The sequence below is a fragment of the Elaeis guineensis genome, chromosome 1, assembly GCF_000442705.2.
Source record: "Elaeis guineensis isolate ETL-2024a chromosome 1, EG11, whole genome shotgun sequence".
NCBI classification, from domain to species: domain Eukaryota; kingdom Viridiplantae; phylum Streptophyta; class Magnoliopsida; order Arecales; family Arecaceae; genus Elaeis; species Elaeis guineensis.
Genome location: NC_025993.2, coordinates 81,067,111 through 81,086,801, shown reverse-complemented (window position 1 = coordinate 81,086,801; position 19,691 = coordinate 81,067,111). Strand labels below are relative to the sequence as shown.

Sequence of the window (19,691 nt, the reverse complement as noted above, 5' to 3'; positions counted from 1 at the left end):
AACTACAAAATTCCTATTCTATAAAATAGATCCTATCCCTCCAATGATATTCAAATAAGTTTGGATATCCTTTCAAGCTTATTTTACAGCCAAATGCAGCTTAAGAAATTATCGCACCACCATTGGTTATTTTTTCTTTTGATTTTATATTTCTTGTTGAAGAGAAGAGGAAGAGTATATACTAGATCCTCATTTTGTATCTATTACATTTTGTAGCAAATAAATTTATTTACCTTTAAGAAAATATGGTTCTATAACTTTTTGTCAAGGTCATGGAGTGTATCACTTAAAGGATAAAGAGTATATCATCTCTTTTGACTTGATCTTGATTTTTACTAGGATGTTTTTTTTTTTCTTTTTCCCATCATCTCTCAAGTAAAAAGTAGTACATTTTCTTTGTGTTTTGGTAAATTTGGGTTTCTTTCGAATAGCGTGTGTGTGTGTATATATATATATATATTTCTCATACTCAATGTTATTAAAGCCTTTCCAAGCCATATATGGTGATATATCAAGAACAAATTATCAATGGTAACCATAACTATCGTCTCCTTTCAACCATAAAGACCTTATTTTGCATTATTATAGATGGTAGAGGTTTTATCTACGGAGTTTTGGATAGTAAAACTTTCACTAGCAGAGCTTTTAATAAAAAGTTGTTTACTATTTGATGACTATATTTTTGAAGTATTGTAGTATTTTAATATTTATTTTGCAGTCATATTGAGAAAATACTTTTAGCATCAGACAATGATCATAAAGAACGCCGCAATGGACTTTTAATTATCTATTTATATTATTAATAAATATTATTATAAAGTATATTAACTTATAACTTATTATATGATAATTTATAATATCATTAAATTATATAATATTATTATAATATAAAATATGATATTATTATTTTAATATAATATTATAAAATATTATATTTTAATATTATCATAGCAATATTGCATATTATAGTATGATTATAATATTACTATGAATATAATAGAATAATACTATTATATCATATCATATTATATAATTATATCATCTAATATAATGATAGTATTATTACATTATATTATATTATAATTATAATTATATTTCATGATAATGTTCATCACTGTAGATTTCTCATTAAAATAAAAACAGCCCCTCGATGTATTTTAAACGGGGCTTTTGCCCCAAACTCCAAATTGGAGTTTCTACATAGTAGATTTTTTTTTTCAATTTTTTGAGAAAATAAAAAATTATTTCAAAATTTTTATCGGGCACCATAAATCAGGCAAAAGAGTTTTTGGCCCTTCAAAAGCAGTGAAAAAGATAAAGCCTTAGACAGGTAAGATGATTATGCAAAATTTGCTTAGCATCAATAACACCGTTGGACATCATAATTAAAGGTTGGGATGAGCTCTAATCACTAATAACCTGCATAAATCCGTTACTAAACCTGTCCTCCCAGTACAATCCCAATGCCCTCACATGTATCCATCCATTAGCGTCAGAAAATAAAATATCATTGAACGACAGCTACCAATGAGGCGGACTACCGAATCGCTGAGCCACTACGATGCGCCGCGAGCTAGTTGAAAGGGTAGAGCGCTCGCTTTGCGTGCGAAATTGATTTTTATTTTTTATTTTATTTTGGTGTCGTCCACTTTGCCGCCTCCGTCTCCATCTCTCTTCCAAGGTTTTATTCTTGGTTTCCTAACGAGTAAAGAGCCAAAGCCTGTAGAGAATGAAACCCAGAATCTGTTCTTCTATCGTTCCTTCTATGTTCATCTTTACATCAGAATTTTTATACTATTTCACATTGTAACACTGCTGCTAGTGTTTGCCCTCTCTTTACAAACTCCATACATTTTCCACCTTTTTGTTTCTATAACCGTACTTCCCATGATCCTGCAACAGGTTTGCTTGCTCGACGCTGTTATGTTGCCACCGCTGTCCAGTAACTCGACAAGCAAAGGCTGGTCGGCGTGACGATGACTCGTGCCCACACCCAGTCGTCTGTCCCTTTCGATCTCCGCAGCTCCGCCAGCTGTTCAGTAAGTCACCTATGTCAGCTCTCCCCATGTTTTAGACTCAAATTTTTTTATTTTTTATTTTTTTTACTTAATTCTAATACTTGCTTCAATGTCAAGCACATTGCAGCAATAAATGTTCTACAATTCTAATTTCCGATTCCATCCTAAAGATTTTGTTGCAGTGCAATTCGGAAACTTAGAAAAACTGAATGCTACTTACCCTGCCATCTTGTAACTCGAAAATTACTGAATCTTGCGAAAATGGTATGGGTCGTATCGGTGCCACCTGCAGATTTTAATACATGTGTATCAAGTTAGCTGATGGAATTGCCATCCTATTAATTAAATTTGCAACATGGTTATTGTATATGTTTGTGCACATCATGGGAACTTCATCTGGTATTGGTTTGGGGTGCGGTCGCACTAACCTTCTCATTGCAGTGTCTGTTGTAATTGTTTGAGTATTGGTTGTTGTACTCAAAGTAGGCCGTTTTATCTTCATAGGTGCAAGTGTGATCACTTCGAGTTCTTTGAGCTTCTAGAGCTGAAGTCTCTGTATTTGGGTACCCATGACTCATCCATTTCCAAGTCCTCTGTTCCAGAAATCTTCGATAAACATGGCCATCCGACCCGATCACAAACAATTGAGTGCCATCAAAACATGGACCTGGCGCACCGACCAGCGTCACGTCCCTGTATGGCGTCCCATGCTCCACCCATTCCCATCCATCTTGCAAGTTCCAGTGGTACTCGACAAGACCTCCATTTTCTGATATCATGAATAATGAGCCTGTAAGTGATTGTAGTGATGGCCTCATAGCAGTTCCAGGGGATCTTGAGAGGACCAAATGAGGGGACTGGTAGTGCTCGTGCCATAGTTCGGTGATTCTGTTATATTGGTATAGACGACCGTTTCGTCCAACAACAAATATGATGTTCATCCTGAAGAATTCTTGATCCACTATAAATGCTATCCTAGTATCTGGAGGGCTGTGGCAGTCTTTCCATTTGAATTTTCGTAGTGCTACCTGTATAGATTAAGAGATGGTTAGATGTTGCACCATGCTAAACCAAGTTTCACACAACAATGACCAATGAATTGCAAGACATATGTGGCACCAGATGCTTAGGACCGCAATGAATTGCAAGAGTAGTGGCATTGGATGCATAGGACTGAATTATACAGGAGATACATATGCATGGAACATAAAAGCTTGCCGTGTATATGTGAAATTTAAATTTTGGCTATATAGTAATGCTTAATAGCCTTTTTTTCCTTTTATTTTCTAAGAGAAATTAAGCTACAATGTCTTGATAATGTCTGGCTTCAGATTGCTTTTGTATTGACATAATGATGTTGAACTGTAGAATGATCTGTTAACTTTTGTTATTTTCCAAGAAATTTATTGAAGAAAGAAATTACCTTGCCATTTTAAATTTGGAGAAATTCTAACCTTTTTAACTAAATATCTATCTCTGAATGTGGTGAGAAAAATAATCCTCAAATCATTTCAAATCACTTGATTTAATTTGTAATTTTGCAGACATATGTATCAAGCACTGCCTGAACTCAAAGAAGAAGAAGGTTAGATGGCCAAAAAAAAATTGCAGAGGAAGAGAATGAATTAAGAGCTTGATTTCATTAGTTCACCAATGTTTGCGGAGATAGGTTCACCAATATGGTCCAGCTTTGACCATGGATTACAGAAAAATCTTACACACTGATAAATAAAGCAAAGTTAAGCAAACTATCAAGTCCTAAATCTGATGAAATCAATTCCATATTAGTTGATTTTTCATATCAGTAGTATGTATGAAGTGAAATGATGTCTGAGAATAGGGTTTGACATGCTATATTAGGTAAGCGCTGAAGCTAACAATGAACTCCACCGATTCCAGGAACTTATTGAGAAGCTAAACAAACTTGATTTTGGGTAATATCTCTTGGTTGTTAAAAGGCATTTTTGAAAAAATGCATAGGTCAACAGGAGACATGATTAGATAGTCATGCTATGCTACTTGGTGTTGCAACAACCATAAATTACTTGATATACATCTTTTCTCTTGTCTTAGTAATCTATAAATAAAACATAATACAGAACACACCTTGATGTAGATGGTTCATATTCATGAGCGATTGGCCCCTAAGTATCCAAGTTTTGAGCAAGCAGTAACTGAAACTACTAAACAGACAATTAGCCACTGAAGCAATGTCATTTATAGTATTTTTATCCATGGTCAAAAGCCACAACTTAGAAAGTAGCATCTCTGATGATAAACACAAATTTTTCTTTTTCTTTTTAAGCTAATTCGGTGGATTCTTCTGAATAGTCATGATGCTTTTAGATGCTGTCTTTTTCCTACTTTTTAGCATGATTACCCTTGGAACTAATTATTTCAGTTTTCAGGTTTTGAACTCTCACCATAAACTGAAGAAGTTTTCCCTTCTTGTCAACAAAGAAGAGAGCATCTACTGTTGTAGCTCTGTGAGATTTACCCGGTATGACATCCCATGGGGGTCCTGTCGCTACCTGTTTTCCCTTCCTCATGGCAGTGCAATTGATCCATGATAGTTCATTTCCACTCCTTTCTCTAATAAGCAAGTTTCCTTGCGTGTTGACTAAAAACAAACTTCCATTATAGCTTCCTAGGGCACCTCTCATTGCTGTTGAATGCTCATGCCTTAGCCATAACCAGACATTATCAGAATAAAGGTATTCAAAAGTTAGGCCACTGTCTGTTATAACAAAGAATGATCTATCTGCATACATTACTCGCATACGAAAGTTAGTATTGATACTTCTTGTTAGAAAGTTGTAAGACTCAGTTGCACCACTTTCATGATTACTCAAGGATATGTACTCTTGATGCCCTTGTGCCTTACGTCTTCTAGCAGGTGTAATAATACTTGAGTCATTTGGCTCATCATCTGAAAGAACATTCTTTATTCCTGTGATGCAATTTGATGGGCCACGGTCATCAGTGCAGTATTCTGCATTCCATCCTTCTGTTTCAGGTACATCTATGACTGACCATTCGTACTTATTGGATGTTTTCCTGCGCAGACTACTCTGATGAGTTGGACCAGAACCGTCACCTCCAATGCCAGGCAAATGCAGCTCCCCAAGTCTACCATCATCCAGTGGGAACATTAATCTCCCAAATTGAACCTGTATCCCTTGCACACCTCGAGCAACCTTTGCATGCTGTGGGTGCATATGATTTATCCATAGCCCTTCTGCATGGTTCCCATAAGTGCCACCTTTTTCCCAGTAGAAACTGATGATCAATATATTGCTCCATGTGGATTATACTCCAATAATAATATTAATAATATGTTGAAGAACATTTTGTGATGAATATAGAATATAGAAGGTCATAATGCTTAGATGAGTTAGCTTTTTCACTATGAAGGATGAAAAATTTGAATTTTTCCAGACATAACAAACAGTGATTAGTTATCAGTATAATCATCATATCAAGTTTTCTGGTGTAAAACTTTGAACTAGATATCAGGATTTTGCCATGATAATGATAACGATAATCTCATAATAAATTTAATTCTTTAATTGCATGTTAAGTGCATCTGTGAATTTTCCCATTTGTTCAGGAATGAATTGAATATCAGCTTAAGTGCAATGATGAAGCCTAGATCATTTTGGAATGAAAAAGGATGCGACCCTCTTGCAGTTTGTGGAATTTTAATAGCTAGCATTCAAATTAATTAATATACTATAAAAAAAATTAATAATACAAATCCAGATATCACTTACCTACAGTGTGAGGCAAGTAGGGTTATATTGCTGCATATTGGTTTGTTATGCTAGAACACAAACAGATGCATGGCACGAGCTTATTTTGTGTTTTGCTTGCTTTGTATTGTTTGCTTCTCTACTGTGTCATTCATATGTAGAGCTATTTCCCACAGATTGAAAGTAATTATACGGTTTCAGATAACTAATAAAATGAAGTTTTATCTTCTGATTTGTCTGTTTGCACATAGATATTGCTAGCTTATGTTATTGACATATTGTACTACTTGAAGCTGTGCATCCCACATATATAGCATTCTATTAGTGGTAAGTGCCATCCTTTTTATTTCTTATATAGGCAAAATAATCACTTTTTGATGTTCACAAATGTGTGGACTTGCTCTAAGAAGCAGCCGAAAGGTAGCTTGAATGCAAAAATAAGGTGATGCTTTTGTAGTGAATTTTAGAATAGCAAATGTGTATCTCTTGGACATCATGTAATTTTTGCCTACGGATATGTGTGGAGTTTTGGCATGGTAGAAACATACTATGCTTGTCATTTGCTGATGTAGGTTTGATATGCAGTTGTCTAATCCTTGACTGCTATTATAAGGCATGTCCTCATGACAAGTTGTGCTGAGACACTAACGAGCTACTTTAAACATGAGCAACAACTGCATGAGTCGTGAATGACTTTTAAATCTGACCTAATAAGATTTAGTAAAAGTTTTCTCTAGTCATCTAGGAAAGAAAAGTAGTGTTCAAAGGAACATACTAATTTGTGAGTGCCAAAGATAACCATTGTAGACTGGACTCTAGCACATCACTTCTAGGTTTATACAGTGAACTGATCAACAAATTTGTCTGACTAGGCTCATTGGTGACTTGATTAGCAGCAAGCATGTGGTGTGAAAAGTTTGTGGGCAATCAACACAAGAGACAAACCACTCATCAATTTTTACGTGGTTAAAAATGAACCACTGCCTCATGGCAAGTTTGTTGAAGCAAGCCTCAACATGCCTATCATGCTAAAAGTTGCTGTTGGGAAGCAACTTCCTGAAAGCTGCATGCATCTAATGGCAATACAAGAGGCTGAAATTAAAACGGCATATATCTGTTGGAGGTATGATGCATGCATATATACTGAGATACAACTCCATAGCATCCTTTCAAGCATGTGACATGCAAGGCCACAATACTTTCAACCAAAATGGGATCCTAGTATTGTGGGAATACATATAAATGGAGTGATTGGTTGGACATACAATAAGGGATTTCTGAATACAGAAGGAGAGAGAAACCAAGTGCCAAAGAAATAAGGTGAAGAGACAACATTGAGATATTTCAGTTAAATATTGAGGTATGTCCCTAGTCAGTAGTCAAAGAGAGAAATTAGAAGCATGATGATATCCAGGTGAAATTGGGGCACGGAACTGTGCCAGACCAGCTGCTGTCCCTTTATCTCAGCCCCTAGACTCTTATGTGAAGGAATAAAGATGGAAAAAGGTGGTGAGTCACAATCCATGGAGGGGGATGGATGCTTTTTACCTGTGCATACTGATTGTATCTCAGATTTGAGGTTCTTAAATGTTTTGAACCAAGGCCTCATGGTTTTCTGGACTTGTTTTCAAATATTAACAAAACTCTGGCAAAATACTGGAGAGGATATGACAATAGTTAGGCATTGCAAAGCTTAAAAGGTGGATATTTTGGCATATTTCACACAAAAGCTTTCATAAAAGTCTGACATCAGGGATTCTGATTAGCTAGCATTGAAGTAGATTATAAAGGTAGTGCATTTATCTGGGCAATGTACATACTTTATATGATACATCGACGAAACTTATTATGAATGAAAGAATACATCTGGATAAAGCTAAAAGTGCAACAAAGCCTGTGAAATATAAAAGACGATATATGCTTGCCAACATAATTATGGGTATCTGCAAAAATATGAGAGACAAGAGAATCACTCTCCCAATACATATCAGGGCTATACCCATGCTGTACAAAACAAATCAAGGTCACAAGTGAGATCTGAAAAGGATGCAGTGATATCTCAAGTAACAATGTTACTTGAGCACTAAGTTTGATAACCCTGAGATGTTCTAAAACTTCTTGGTTGATATATACTAGAAGAATATACTAATTTTTAGTCCTTTTAAATATTTTCCAAGTCTGTTAATAAGATGATGAAGTATTGTTTTGTTCTAATGCTTTCTTTTGTCTCCTATGGGGACTGATTTTGTTTCACACAAAGGTTTCATAGAAACTCCCACTTTCAATGATTGCTGAGGAGTGATACTAATTTGCTATTATTTCCAATGTTTTCCTTGGCTCTTCCTTTCGGATTTAAAATTTAGCAAGTGGAGTTTTCCAACAAAAACAGTAACTTAAAAAGAATGAATTTTGCATCATGAATTAAAGTATCTATGTTATTAAACACTTGCAGGTAGCTGCTCTTGTAAGAGTAAAAATGTTACCAAGGCCTTTGGAGAAGTGATGTATGAGAAGTAAAGGAGGAAATTGACACCTTCAGATGGAGTTTATCCAACTGAAAGAAAATGCAAGGAATTAAAATTGGTTATCCACAGAATGATATGACTTTCTGATAATGTATACATCATGCAGGAAACACCTTTTGAATTTTCGCTTCCCATTTCATCATTTTTTTTTCCACTTCCCTGATTTTCCAAGTGGCTTCTGATTTTGAAATAATGGTGGCTGGGTGCTTTGTCTGGAAGGATATTGAATTTCATAAATGATAAATGGAAATTTGATTCAAAATTTAAGTGTTATTTGGGATTTGCATTATGAAGGAAAAAAAAAGAGAGCTTTGGTTATGGAAACAGGAAAGGAAATGCGAAGAAACTTATCAGAACTGATAATAGTGATTTTGCATTCACAATCTCACTTTACATCCATATTGGTGTTGCTGAAAGGCCTTAGAACTGCAAGGGGAACTTTTAAATACTTGGCAACATCATCATGTAAATTCTTTTCATCCCATAGGTTCTTGAGATACACGGGGAAAAAGACATCTTGATTTCATTATTTTCTGTTACATATGTCTAAATATCAAGTGTTTAAAACTTTAAATCATAAAGCATCTCTAAATATGTGTCTACTTTGAATCATGTGCAAGATAAAGGGATTTATCTGCAAACCATGGAGGGAGGATGGATTTTTCCAGAGGTTGGCTGTAACATTTCTAGATATTGGTACTATTTTCTTTTTCCATTTGTTACTGAAGATTTCTTACAGTGTGAGCAATTAGGCCCTTTCCACTATCATAGTAGTACATGGAAAGTTTGCTTCTTTGTTATCTTTTAAGTTGACATTTGGAAAGAAAGTCCTCAAGCATAAAACCCATAAGATGTTCCGGTTTTTTTCACTGCTAAAGATAATGAGAGACTTTTTTCTTTTGATAGAGAGATCAGCCAATTATTCATCTTATACATTGTCTTTTATATTATCCATTCAGAAAATAACAATCCTTGCCCAATAAGCATTTGGAGGAGGCTATAGCACTGAAGCAACTAAAAGAAGGTTAGGAATATGTAGAAACTGGTTCACAATCATCTAGTTTATTGGTTGGCTTGGCTTTGCTTCTTTATGAATCTGCCAGGTGTGTCGGTATCATCATAAATTTGAAAGGGATCTATCTTTAGTAATTGGTACAGTCCTGAACTCCTGATTATTTGCAAAAAAAGACTGTTGTTTACCGACTGTAATTTAAGAATTTTATTCATGGGCTGATAGCTGAATCATTGTCTTGTTGTTGTGGTTCAGTTTGTTGAAAGTTAATAGGTCGTGTTAAGTAGCAATATTTTCCCCTAGTTAACTGGCAATATTCTTGGACTTCTGTAACTATGAAATTCTGCAGATGTTGGCATGCTAATTTTTGACCCAAAGTTAAACGGAAAAAGAATCACAAAAGATAAGGGAGTATCTAGGGAAGTCCAAGAAAATTTTTTGAAATGATCTCTGAAGCAATTTCATTTTTCCATGCATGTGTACAAAACCAAATTATAATATGAGCTGGTTTGGTTGGTATTAACTTGCAGTACTATATCAATACCTCTGTTATATCTGGCTTTCTATCAGTAGTTTTGATACCCATCAAACTCTGGCTTTGTTTGATAAATGAAGATTTTATTGCAATATCATTATCACCATAAGTTAGAAAATACAACTTACAAGCATGACATATGTGCCTCTCATCTTGTTCTGGTTAGATACCTATCCCTCTGCTTTTATATATGAGCTACTGCAAGGAGTTGTGATGGTTCTTTAAATCTTATGATAGTGCTATTGTAATTAATACCAAGGAATAACCAGTTGAGTGTGATCCTAGGTAATCATTCAAAATGGCCTTAAACAGCAGAAAAAGAAGTGATTTTACGAATGTAGCAGAAGCAGAAGTTGGTTTCTACCTGAGTTCTTTGGAAGCTGATATTCAAATACATATCCAGTATTTGCAGTGAAGAATAATGATAAGATGTTTTCATTTATGTCACTCTGTTGAACTGGCATGATAGCACTTAACCGATGATCTTTTGGAGCTCCATGGAGTGCCCACTTCCACTTCCTTCTGTGCAAGCGTCGTTCTATTAGAAAACCATCCTGTAGATCTATAAGTCCCTTTAACCAATCAATTATTTAAAAGTTGCTTTTATATTGGCAACTACCAATCAAAAAGAAATATATTCAGCTGACACATAAAAGCACTGTAGATTAGCAAGGAGAACTTTGAATTATTTATATTATTGGCATTTGGTTCACTGATGTTCCAGCTCTGGCTGATTCTCATGCCCTCTTAATTGGAGAATGAAAAATTAATATAAGACTATGATAAACATAATTAGCTATAATAACCACTGTCTACATGATGAATGATAGTGCTATGAGGCTATTTGGCTCTTATGTTACTACTTTTGCTATGTATATACGCAACCAACATGTTTTTGAATTTGGATTATTAGTTTATTCGTTAGTCATGCTCTCAAGAGATCTGCTACATGCTATTCTCTTATACTGTGTGAGGATTTCTTTTTGGTTGGTATCAGTCACTACAACATTTAATAGTTGGCTTTAGTTCTTTGAATATTGTAGAGAAGTCGCTTAATTACCTTGGTTAATAGGAAAAGTGATACTGAATGAGCTCCGGCCAGGCCATGAAGAGAACATCCTCTGGATGATCCAAGTGATATTTCTTCCATTGCTACATGCTTCTTCCATGACGGCTTTGATTTCTTGTCAAATTCATATAGATCTCCAGTAGAACTGCACCATGATATTTAGTCTTACACAAATAAAAACTAGAAGTGGAAGGTTTGGTATAGAAACAAGTGGCAGGATAAGGCCATGGAGTTCAGGCTCTGTCTTGTTACACTTGAATGTGAATATTAGTTCTACAAAAGCCCAATGGAGGCCCTACTGCTAGTGGTAGTAATTTCGGTAAGCACAATTTGAGAATTTCATGGAACATGATGGTAGTTATGGGAAACTACAAAATCTCTACTTGATTGTCCATATATTACTTACAATTAGAAGCCTAGTGTAAGCGATTACCATTACAACTTACAACTTTTTGCAATATTACCAATCTGCAAATGATTTTAAATTCATCTTTTTAGGTGAAGTGGTTTGCCCATCATGTAAGATGTTAGTTCTTTCTTGAATCAAAATTTGATATGTTCTTGGTTGGTCATTGTCATGGTTATAAGGGAAATTGATATGTAGAAACAGCACACATTGTCAGTTATAAAAGTAGGTACTTATTCAGGAAAGTTCTCAGTTGTACCATAACTTTTGCTCCTTGTGAAGGTGGTTGAGATGAGGTTCCTGGATGAAAGCAATGGAATCTGAAGGTCTTTGCTAAGGAAACAAAATTACTAAGTGGATCAAAGATTGTTGAGTTAATCTACATAGATAAGCTCCGGGACTATTAGGTATTTGAAGCATTCTGGTAGAACATTAAATCTGACCTTGTTTTTACTCTTGAAAACACCTTAGATGAATGCTTGGTTTCCATGTGGTTTAAAATTATTAAAGTACATCGAGTTGTCTTTGTGTATGAACTCAGAATGGTCCATCTATGACCAGACAAATAGAAGAATACACCTGTCCCCCTTCAATAACCCTAAACAAACCACCAAAAAAGAAGGAAAAAAATAAAGAAAAAGAAAAGACTGATAGGATCATACCTTACTGTGAACACAATGCCTGGTCTAATAGTGCCAGTGTCAACAATAGCTGAAATATCTCCACCTGGAGGCCGGCCATGAAAATCCAACCTATTCAAGTCCAATTTATAGAGTATCCATTAAGCTTTAACATCAGTATGAGAACCACCGCAATAACAGCTATCCTGCTAATCTAAGTCATGCTTACATGCCAAACGCTAAAACATTAGCGCACACTCTTCAAGTTCTTGACATGTTATTTCAGACAAAGTACAAGGCAGCTGAATTTCTAATTACTTGTTTGTCCTACCTTAAAGGCTGAAATTCACTGATCTCAATCAATGATCCATTCATAGTGGAGAAGTACAACCTCCTGATATACAGATCAAGGAACTATATTTGTTAGCATTTGGATTGATAAGCAGTTAAAGAAAGTAGCTTACATAACTGCAACTTTTCTTTCTTTTTTTTTTTAAATTCCTTTTTTTTGCAGAACATTTGCACACATTATTGAAAAAATTGTGAATGTGTACCAGATTACTCACACTCCATCGTGCGATACGATGCCAAACTTGATCCGTATAACTGGGCTTGGTTCAGTTTCTGTAGTATGCATGCCTTGTTCAGACATAAGCACAAATTCTGTCCAAATTGGCTGAGAATTTTCATTCAGTTGGAGCTGAAATTATTACAGTAAAAGAAGTTAGATGGCTCATATTCAAGGTTATATTTGAATTTATGTTTAAATGAAATATTTACCATTACATAAGCATAAACATCAATGGTCAAAGCCATTGGTTGAACTTATGACTAAAAATACTATTGTGCCTGTAGGGTTGACTATTTGCTTACTGTACGAAGTTGCTTCTTTCTTACAAGGAGCTATGATGTTTTCAGTCATAGTTCACCTCCAGCTATTCTTACGTATTTTCTTGCCACATAGAAATGGATGGACTATGATACTTGGGTTGATCATATATGTTCTATCCTGATGATTAAAATTAGTATTTTCGGTTCTTATATATCCTTCCACAATCAAGTTTATGAATGTTTCCATCTATGCCTTCTACAATTTGGAGTGAGATTTATTACTCAAGAATCCAGTTCATATGTAATTTTTGTTGAGCTGGACAACCAGGTGCCTTTAGATTTTTATCCTGGCTGAAGGTTGTGCATAAGAAGTCTCTCTGAATCTGAACTGAACTATATACATCTGAAAATGTCAAACTTTTTTGTGAGGAATTTCCGAGTATTTTCCTTCGCAGAATCTTCAATCAATTTTGGTTCTTGCAGGCTATAGAATTATTGGGTAAGACATCATCTTCATGAGAGATTGTTGTGTAAGTAACGTGGCTTCCATGCTTCATTGATTTTATCTTGATTAAGCCATGCTTTTCTGTCAAGCAACTTTTTTCTCTTCTGACCATGTTCTCTTTCCTGATTACCATTATTTATTAGGTAAGAAGCAATATTGTCAAGCAAAGCCAGAGACCTAAACAGGACAGAGAATAGAAGTGGTATCGATAAAAAAAAGGAGGCTTTGTCATTATCAATCTGTTAAGAATTTAACAGACATCCATACATGTATGAACTTACTCTGTTCAACTTTTGTATTGAAGAATTATCAAAATAGACACTGAAGTTGAATTGAACTGTGTGGAACAAAAACATGATTGAAGCAAGTATAGCAAAATTTAATAAACTTATGCCACTTGGACAATATCCCAAAATCCCAAACATAATATTTCGAAATCATTCTGAAAAAGTTACATATATCCAAATTAAAAGACACTAATTACCTGATAAAGCATCCCACCTTCTGCCAGAGCAAGAATTGTCTGATTGACAATAAAAACAGAAACAGCCTGACCGGCTGCAGTAGGTAATTCATGGGGAGCAATGACCCACTTCACCCCATTCCAGAACCTCTCATAGATCGAACCACTTTGCCCTGTCACCCAAACTGATGCCTCTGACATTCTAGTCAAAGAAACTCTCTTTCTTAAAGGCAGAACTGGATCAATATTCTCTTCTAATACCCTATCAATACCAGCACTTATATACTTCGGTTGCTCTTTGGTAGGTAACCGATCACGTTTCATACGTATGCTTTCAATTGATCCTACTTTTGTGCAGGTTTCATTAATACAGGACATCAGATCGAACGGCAAGCTGATTTCCACCCAGGTATTGGTCTGCTCTGCAAACTTCCAGAATCTATTCGTTTTCTGTTTAAATTTTGCTTGAGTCTGTTTGCTTGGAGGAATGGGGCACCAGGAATAACCAGAAATAACAGAGCCTACTAGCAACTGGGTTATCAGATACATCATCCAAAAGGGAAGTTTCAAGGACAACCCAGCCATGATTTGTTATCTTCTGTTTTTGGAGAGCATACCTGAAAAAAAAAGCTCCTTGAGATCATTGCATGCAGATGGAATCTTGGATTGAGGTGTGACTTTATACCTTGTGGGCATGGCCTTGGCTCATAGAAGAAAGCTCTGAAGGGAGAAAGACCTCCTTTCTTCTCTATGGAAACATGAGATGGGGCTTCCTCTACTTGGATGTCCAGATGTGGAACAGATATATTGGTAGTGGCAGATGGATCGTGTGAAATATTGATATCTGATCTTAGCCTCTATCAACTGTCATATGATGAGAGCAGGTGAAGTAACCTGGAAAATGATTTGGTGGTTTGCTTTCTTTTTCTTTCGTTCTCTGTCAACACCTTTCTACCCCACTATGAAGCTCATGCTCAAGTTTAGCCTCTAAAATTTAGCCTCTTTACGAGTACATATTCCTAAAGTTTAGCCTCTTTAAGAGTACATGTTCCACCTTTCCATCCTGTATGATTGTGCACATCATATGTACTAGTCTATATGCAACATGCCTTGTTCAAATTTTGCACTTCTTCTCATTTTTATATTCAGCTGTCATAGACTTTGGCATCCAACATGAGCTGGTTGTCACGAGTTTTCTACTTTGTCTGACATAAGCTTACATCTGTCGCTGAAAGCAAATTACTTTACCTGCATTTTGCTGTTATTTTTGATACACAAATTGCTTTATCGTTGCGAGTTGTGTCATGGTTCTGAAATCTTGTGAAACATCCAAATAAGTCTTTGTCAGTGAAGTTGGTGGTTACGTATGGATTCATCATCTGGTTGTCATTTGCTCATGCTAACCACCTCCTTGACTCCAGAATGAAGAAAGCAGGTTCATAGCTGAGGTAAGCTGCCAAAATTTCTATCAGAAAGTTAAAAACGGTGATTGCGAAAGTAAGTTAACCGTTTGCGGTCAACCAACGGTATCTGTAACGTAAGCCATACATCATTAATGCAGTCACCCACTTTACATTGATGTAATTTATAATCACTTTAACTATAGTTCTGTAATAGATTCTTGTTATTTAAGTTATATAACAAGATTTGATAGAATTCTCGAGATATGATCCTCTGTTTTTTAAATACTACTATGAGCATATCATGAAAATTGGTGATATAATTGTTGGTTCGGTTCTATCATCTTGATATTTCAGACACCATCACTCTTTTTTTCTTCTTGGAGGGTAAATCAGATATATATCCATAAGAATCAGAAAATAAATTTCATTATTTGATCGAGAGACGAAGACCGGTCATGGCGTTGTTGATTGGTTTGAACCTCAGAGTAAGGGTTAATAAGGTAATATGAAGTATCTTATCTTTATCCCTTGGATGCAACTTGCCACCGCTATTATTCCTCCACATGTGCATCCTTAATAGGATAAAGCTTTTGACTTAGCCCACCTCCGATGATGTCATCAAGTGGGGCCCACTTCTTCGGGGTCCCATCCACCAAGTGATGTCAGCAGAGGAATCTCTACGGCTACCACGTGAGAATCTGGTGGGATCTTGAGTAGTTTAGTCACCCATCAAGATTCCTGGCGGATGCGAGGTCGTCATGTGGGGTGCCTACTTTACTTCCCATGTCACTATCTGCGCACCGTCCTGTCCGCTTGTCTCCTCCATCTTCTTCCGCTACTTGGTCTTAGAGCTGCCAACGAGCTGACTTGAGCTTTGGGCCACTCAGAAAAAAATATTTAAGTATCTTTATATTTTTATGTTGCTTTCTCTTTACAAAGAGAAAAACTTTACATTTTCATGTTAGTTTCTCTTTTCCTCTCTGCATCTAATTCCAAGCTAAAAAAATATCTAAAATCTTTATTTATTTATTTATATCGTTGTAACGGTGATAAAAGAATTTTTTTTTTTTTTGATAAAATGTGTTAAAGGAGCTTTTGTCAACCAATTTATGACTAATATCGATGCGTGCCTTTTCATTAAATGACATATCAATTGATCAACTATTATAATTCAAACCCCTTGGATGGTTCACGTCTCCCCTCAACCTTGTTTTAAGCTAAGCATGGTTGATCCAATTGGAAAGAAAGAGAAGAATTTCATCGACCTCCATAATCTCTTGGATCAAATAATAAATAATAAAAAATTTATAAGTGGGCTTTACACTTTTTACTTTCATCAATTTTTCTAATCTAGGAAACTATATCATGTGGGGAAAATAGAGTCTATGCTCTTTATTTTCACTCTCTCTATTCTTATCCTGCAAAATCATGGTATAAGCCCTTGATTTATATAGTTCAATTTCTCTTTTTGATCAAATTATTCTTTTAGCTAAAGAAGAAGAAGTTGCAAGTTCTCTACCATTCTATGGAGATCTATTCTCTTTATTTGAGTCTGATTCCTCTTTTAATTAGAAGAGAATAAAAGAAAGCTTTTAATAGATATATTAGTCCAGTCCAGCCTAAATTGGTTGATTCCTTTCCTAATAAAAGAGGATGTAAATTATCAAAAAAATAATGAAAAATTCTAAAATTTCAAATTTGGGAGTAAGCAAGATCTTGGCTCTTGCAAAAACTTCTTCTTCGGTTGCATCATAACAATTTTTTTTTCGAATTAGAAGTTGTAGCTTGGATGTAGCTAGGGATGGCCTAATGTAAGCTTCAGAGTTATCCAATGAAAAACTAGACTATTTAAGGGATAATCTAACACTTAAGCAAAAAGTAAATTGAACTAAAAATACAACTAGGAAAGTAGAAATAATTTAAATTATAAAGGCCAACAAAAATTAATAACAAAATAAGTAGGATTACATCTTAAATTTAAAAAAAATTACAGGAGCACCTTCTCAACTTTAGTTTAATTTTACTTACATCTTCTATAATTTAAACAAATATAAAATTAATCTTTCTAATTATCGATATATTATAATATAGTCCAGCCATTCATTTACCAACAAATGGTGTTGTTTTCTCTTTCAATGGATAAAAATATCTCTCACTTATTGGTGGACTTGTAGAAGAAAGAGGATGGAGAGGAGAAATAGATAAGAAGGAAAAAAAGTAAGAAAGAGGGGCTGCCGATAAGAAATGGATGTTGAGAAATGTGTCCCAAAAATCAATCGTCAATCTGTTGACGGTTGAGCAATCTTGTATGGTAATTGATTTGTTAATAAATAAAATATATTTGACATTTTCATCAAAAGCATTCATCTTCTAATGAACGTCGTTGTTATGATGAAGTCCTTAGGACTATTTAGATTCGATAAAGAGAGGATTTATCGATTAGTCCTTAAAACTGTTCATGATCAAATGATAGGCTGTTAATAAGGACGACAGCTTCTATCGAGCATAGATCGCTGTAGGCCATATGGGTTGGTTGTCCTTTTAACTAAGGAGTGTGGAGACACTGGTATGGCATACATGTGAGATGTAAGGGTACATCATCATTGAACGTGACCAATTTCAGAGCATTTTGCTGTCGAGAATGTCTCTGATGGGATATAGGTATAAGTGTCCCTTAGACCTGAAATCACCTCAGTGACTTGCAAGCAACTCACTGTGCTTTGGTACTGGACTAACTAAATTTTTAATTCAGTGACGGAAGGCTTCTGGACATAGTCAAGTACTTGCGAAGTCAGAGTGTGATCGAGATGGGATTGACCACTCCAAGAGTTGGAGAAGAATGAGTCACTGTATTTCAATTTAGCAAAATCTTGGCCAGGATAATCCATCAGATGGATTTGATATTTTGAAATACAATGTGGACAACCTGATCAGAGTTGACAGTAGAACTCTGAGGTGTCCTATGATCATTTTGGTCAAGGAGATGAATTATATGGAAACTATATCCGCATGGATTCAAAAGATGTTGTTCTACACATTTGACCTATCCGATCGTTGGGTACCATTGCTAGATGGTCACTTCGATTGGTACAGAAATTTATTTTTGTACTACCGACTTAGGTTCGGACCTATGAGGTCACACACATTAGAGTTCATGATCCGATCGGATGGTTGATCAACGATTAAGAATCGTTCTAGGGTTAAATGATTAATATGATTGATATTTAACCTAGTGTAAATATTGCAGGAGGATCGATTAGCAATTCGATTGCTAATTGACTTAATTTGATTAAGCCAATGGACTGAGATTAAGTCTAATTGAATATGATTTAATTAGATTTAGTTTGGACTTGATTGGATCAAGTCCAATTGATTTATTGGATAAGCCAAGTGCAAGGAAAAAACTAGTCCTAGTTTAATTAGGACTTGGATCAACCTAATTTCTAATTTGATTAGAAAATTAAATCTGATTTAAATCTAATTTAATATAATTAAATTAGGTTCTTAATTGGGTTAAGATCTATTTTAATTGGGTTGATCTAATTTTGATTTTATTTGGTTTGAGAAACCAAATTAAAACAAGTCATAAGATAGAATCCTAGTAAGACTAGGATTCCACCTTGCACCACATAAGCCCCCCCACGCCTTCTCTCTTATTCTACGCCAATCCCCTCTTATTTTGTGTGACAAAAGCCCTCTCCCAGGTCTTTCCTACGTCCAAAAGGTTTCCTCTCTTCTTTCATACATAGAAAGTGGTTGTGGATCAAATCAAAGTAGGAATAAGTTTAAATTTCAAATTCTATGAGATAGAGTTTTAGAAATCCAAAACTCTTTCCTTTTTACACCGAATTTACTCAAAATTTTTCTAGGATTTTCGTGATTTTTAGGGCACACATTGTGCACCCTTTGTTGGTGGTCCATGTATGAAAATAAGGAGGAGGCGCCCAACTCGCCCCTTATCTTGCTATGTTTGGATAAGTCTTGACTAGGTATTTGACCTAGACAAAGACTCTATCATATCTCTCTCTATAAAATGAGTTTCTTCATAAAATTTTTGAAGAACATAGAGATTTGAGAGACCTTTGGGACATCCAAAAATCAGAAAGAAAGACCCTTAGATCGTGGAGATATAATAGACACGAGATAGGGTGTCTAGGAGAGAGTAAAGAGAAGAAGAAAAGGGTCTTCCTCTAGGGTTGTTAGTTTCATCTCTTCCCTTCCTCCATCTTGAGTTTTCTGAGAGCGTCTCAGATCTAAAACTCCTCCTCCTACTTCTCATCTTTGGAAGAGCCCAAATCAAGAAGAAGGAGGCACCTGATCAACCATCGAAGAAGGATCAGCGCAGTACTAGCATACTGTGCTGATTTCCTGAAGCAGAACTTCTGGTCGAGATTCGTGGGCTCGTGTGGATGACTCCTAGAGATCGGACGCATGTGCGGTTTGCAACATCATCCTCAAGTCTGGATCAGCAAGGTTAGAACGTCTAACTTGCAAGGTAATAGATCTGATCTATTGTTTAATACATACATTAGATGTAGTATAGAAACATATT

The 19,691-nt window shown here is 35.4% G+C and overlaps 1 protein-coding gene across 2 annotated transcripts; it reads right to left on the bottom strand.

Moving 5' to 3' along the window:
* Positions 1-1,723: 1,723 nt before the first annotated feature.
* LOC105035572 (uncharacterized) lies at positions 1,724-14,796 on the bottom strand. 2 transcript variants are annotated; one of them, XM_010911174.4, is made up of 11 exons: positions 14,422-14,795; positions 13,758-14,353; positions 12,504-12,637; positions 12,269-12,331; positions 11,980-12,069; positions 10,903-11,056; positions 10,207-10,396; positions 4,442-5,280; positions 2,447-3,046; positions 2,239-2,304; positions 1,724-2,032 (listed from the first exon to the last, which is right to left on the bottom strand). In XM_010911174.4, the coding sequence occupies exons 2-11, from the start codon at positions 14,319-14,321 to the stop codon at positions 1,922-1,924; spliced, it is 2,811 nt and encodes a 936-aa protein (XP_010909476.1). In that variant the 5' UTR covers positions 14,322-14,353; positions 14,422-14,795; the 3' UTR covers positions 1,724-1,921. The 2 variants fall into 2 exon arrangements, with proteins under 2 accessions (XP_010909476.1, XP_073111153.1); XM_073255052.1 differs by lacking the exon at positions 10,903-11,056 and having other exon boundaries at positions 10,207-10,364; positions 14,422-14,796.
* Between the last annotated feature and the right edge of the window lie 4,895 nt (positions 14,797-19,691).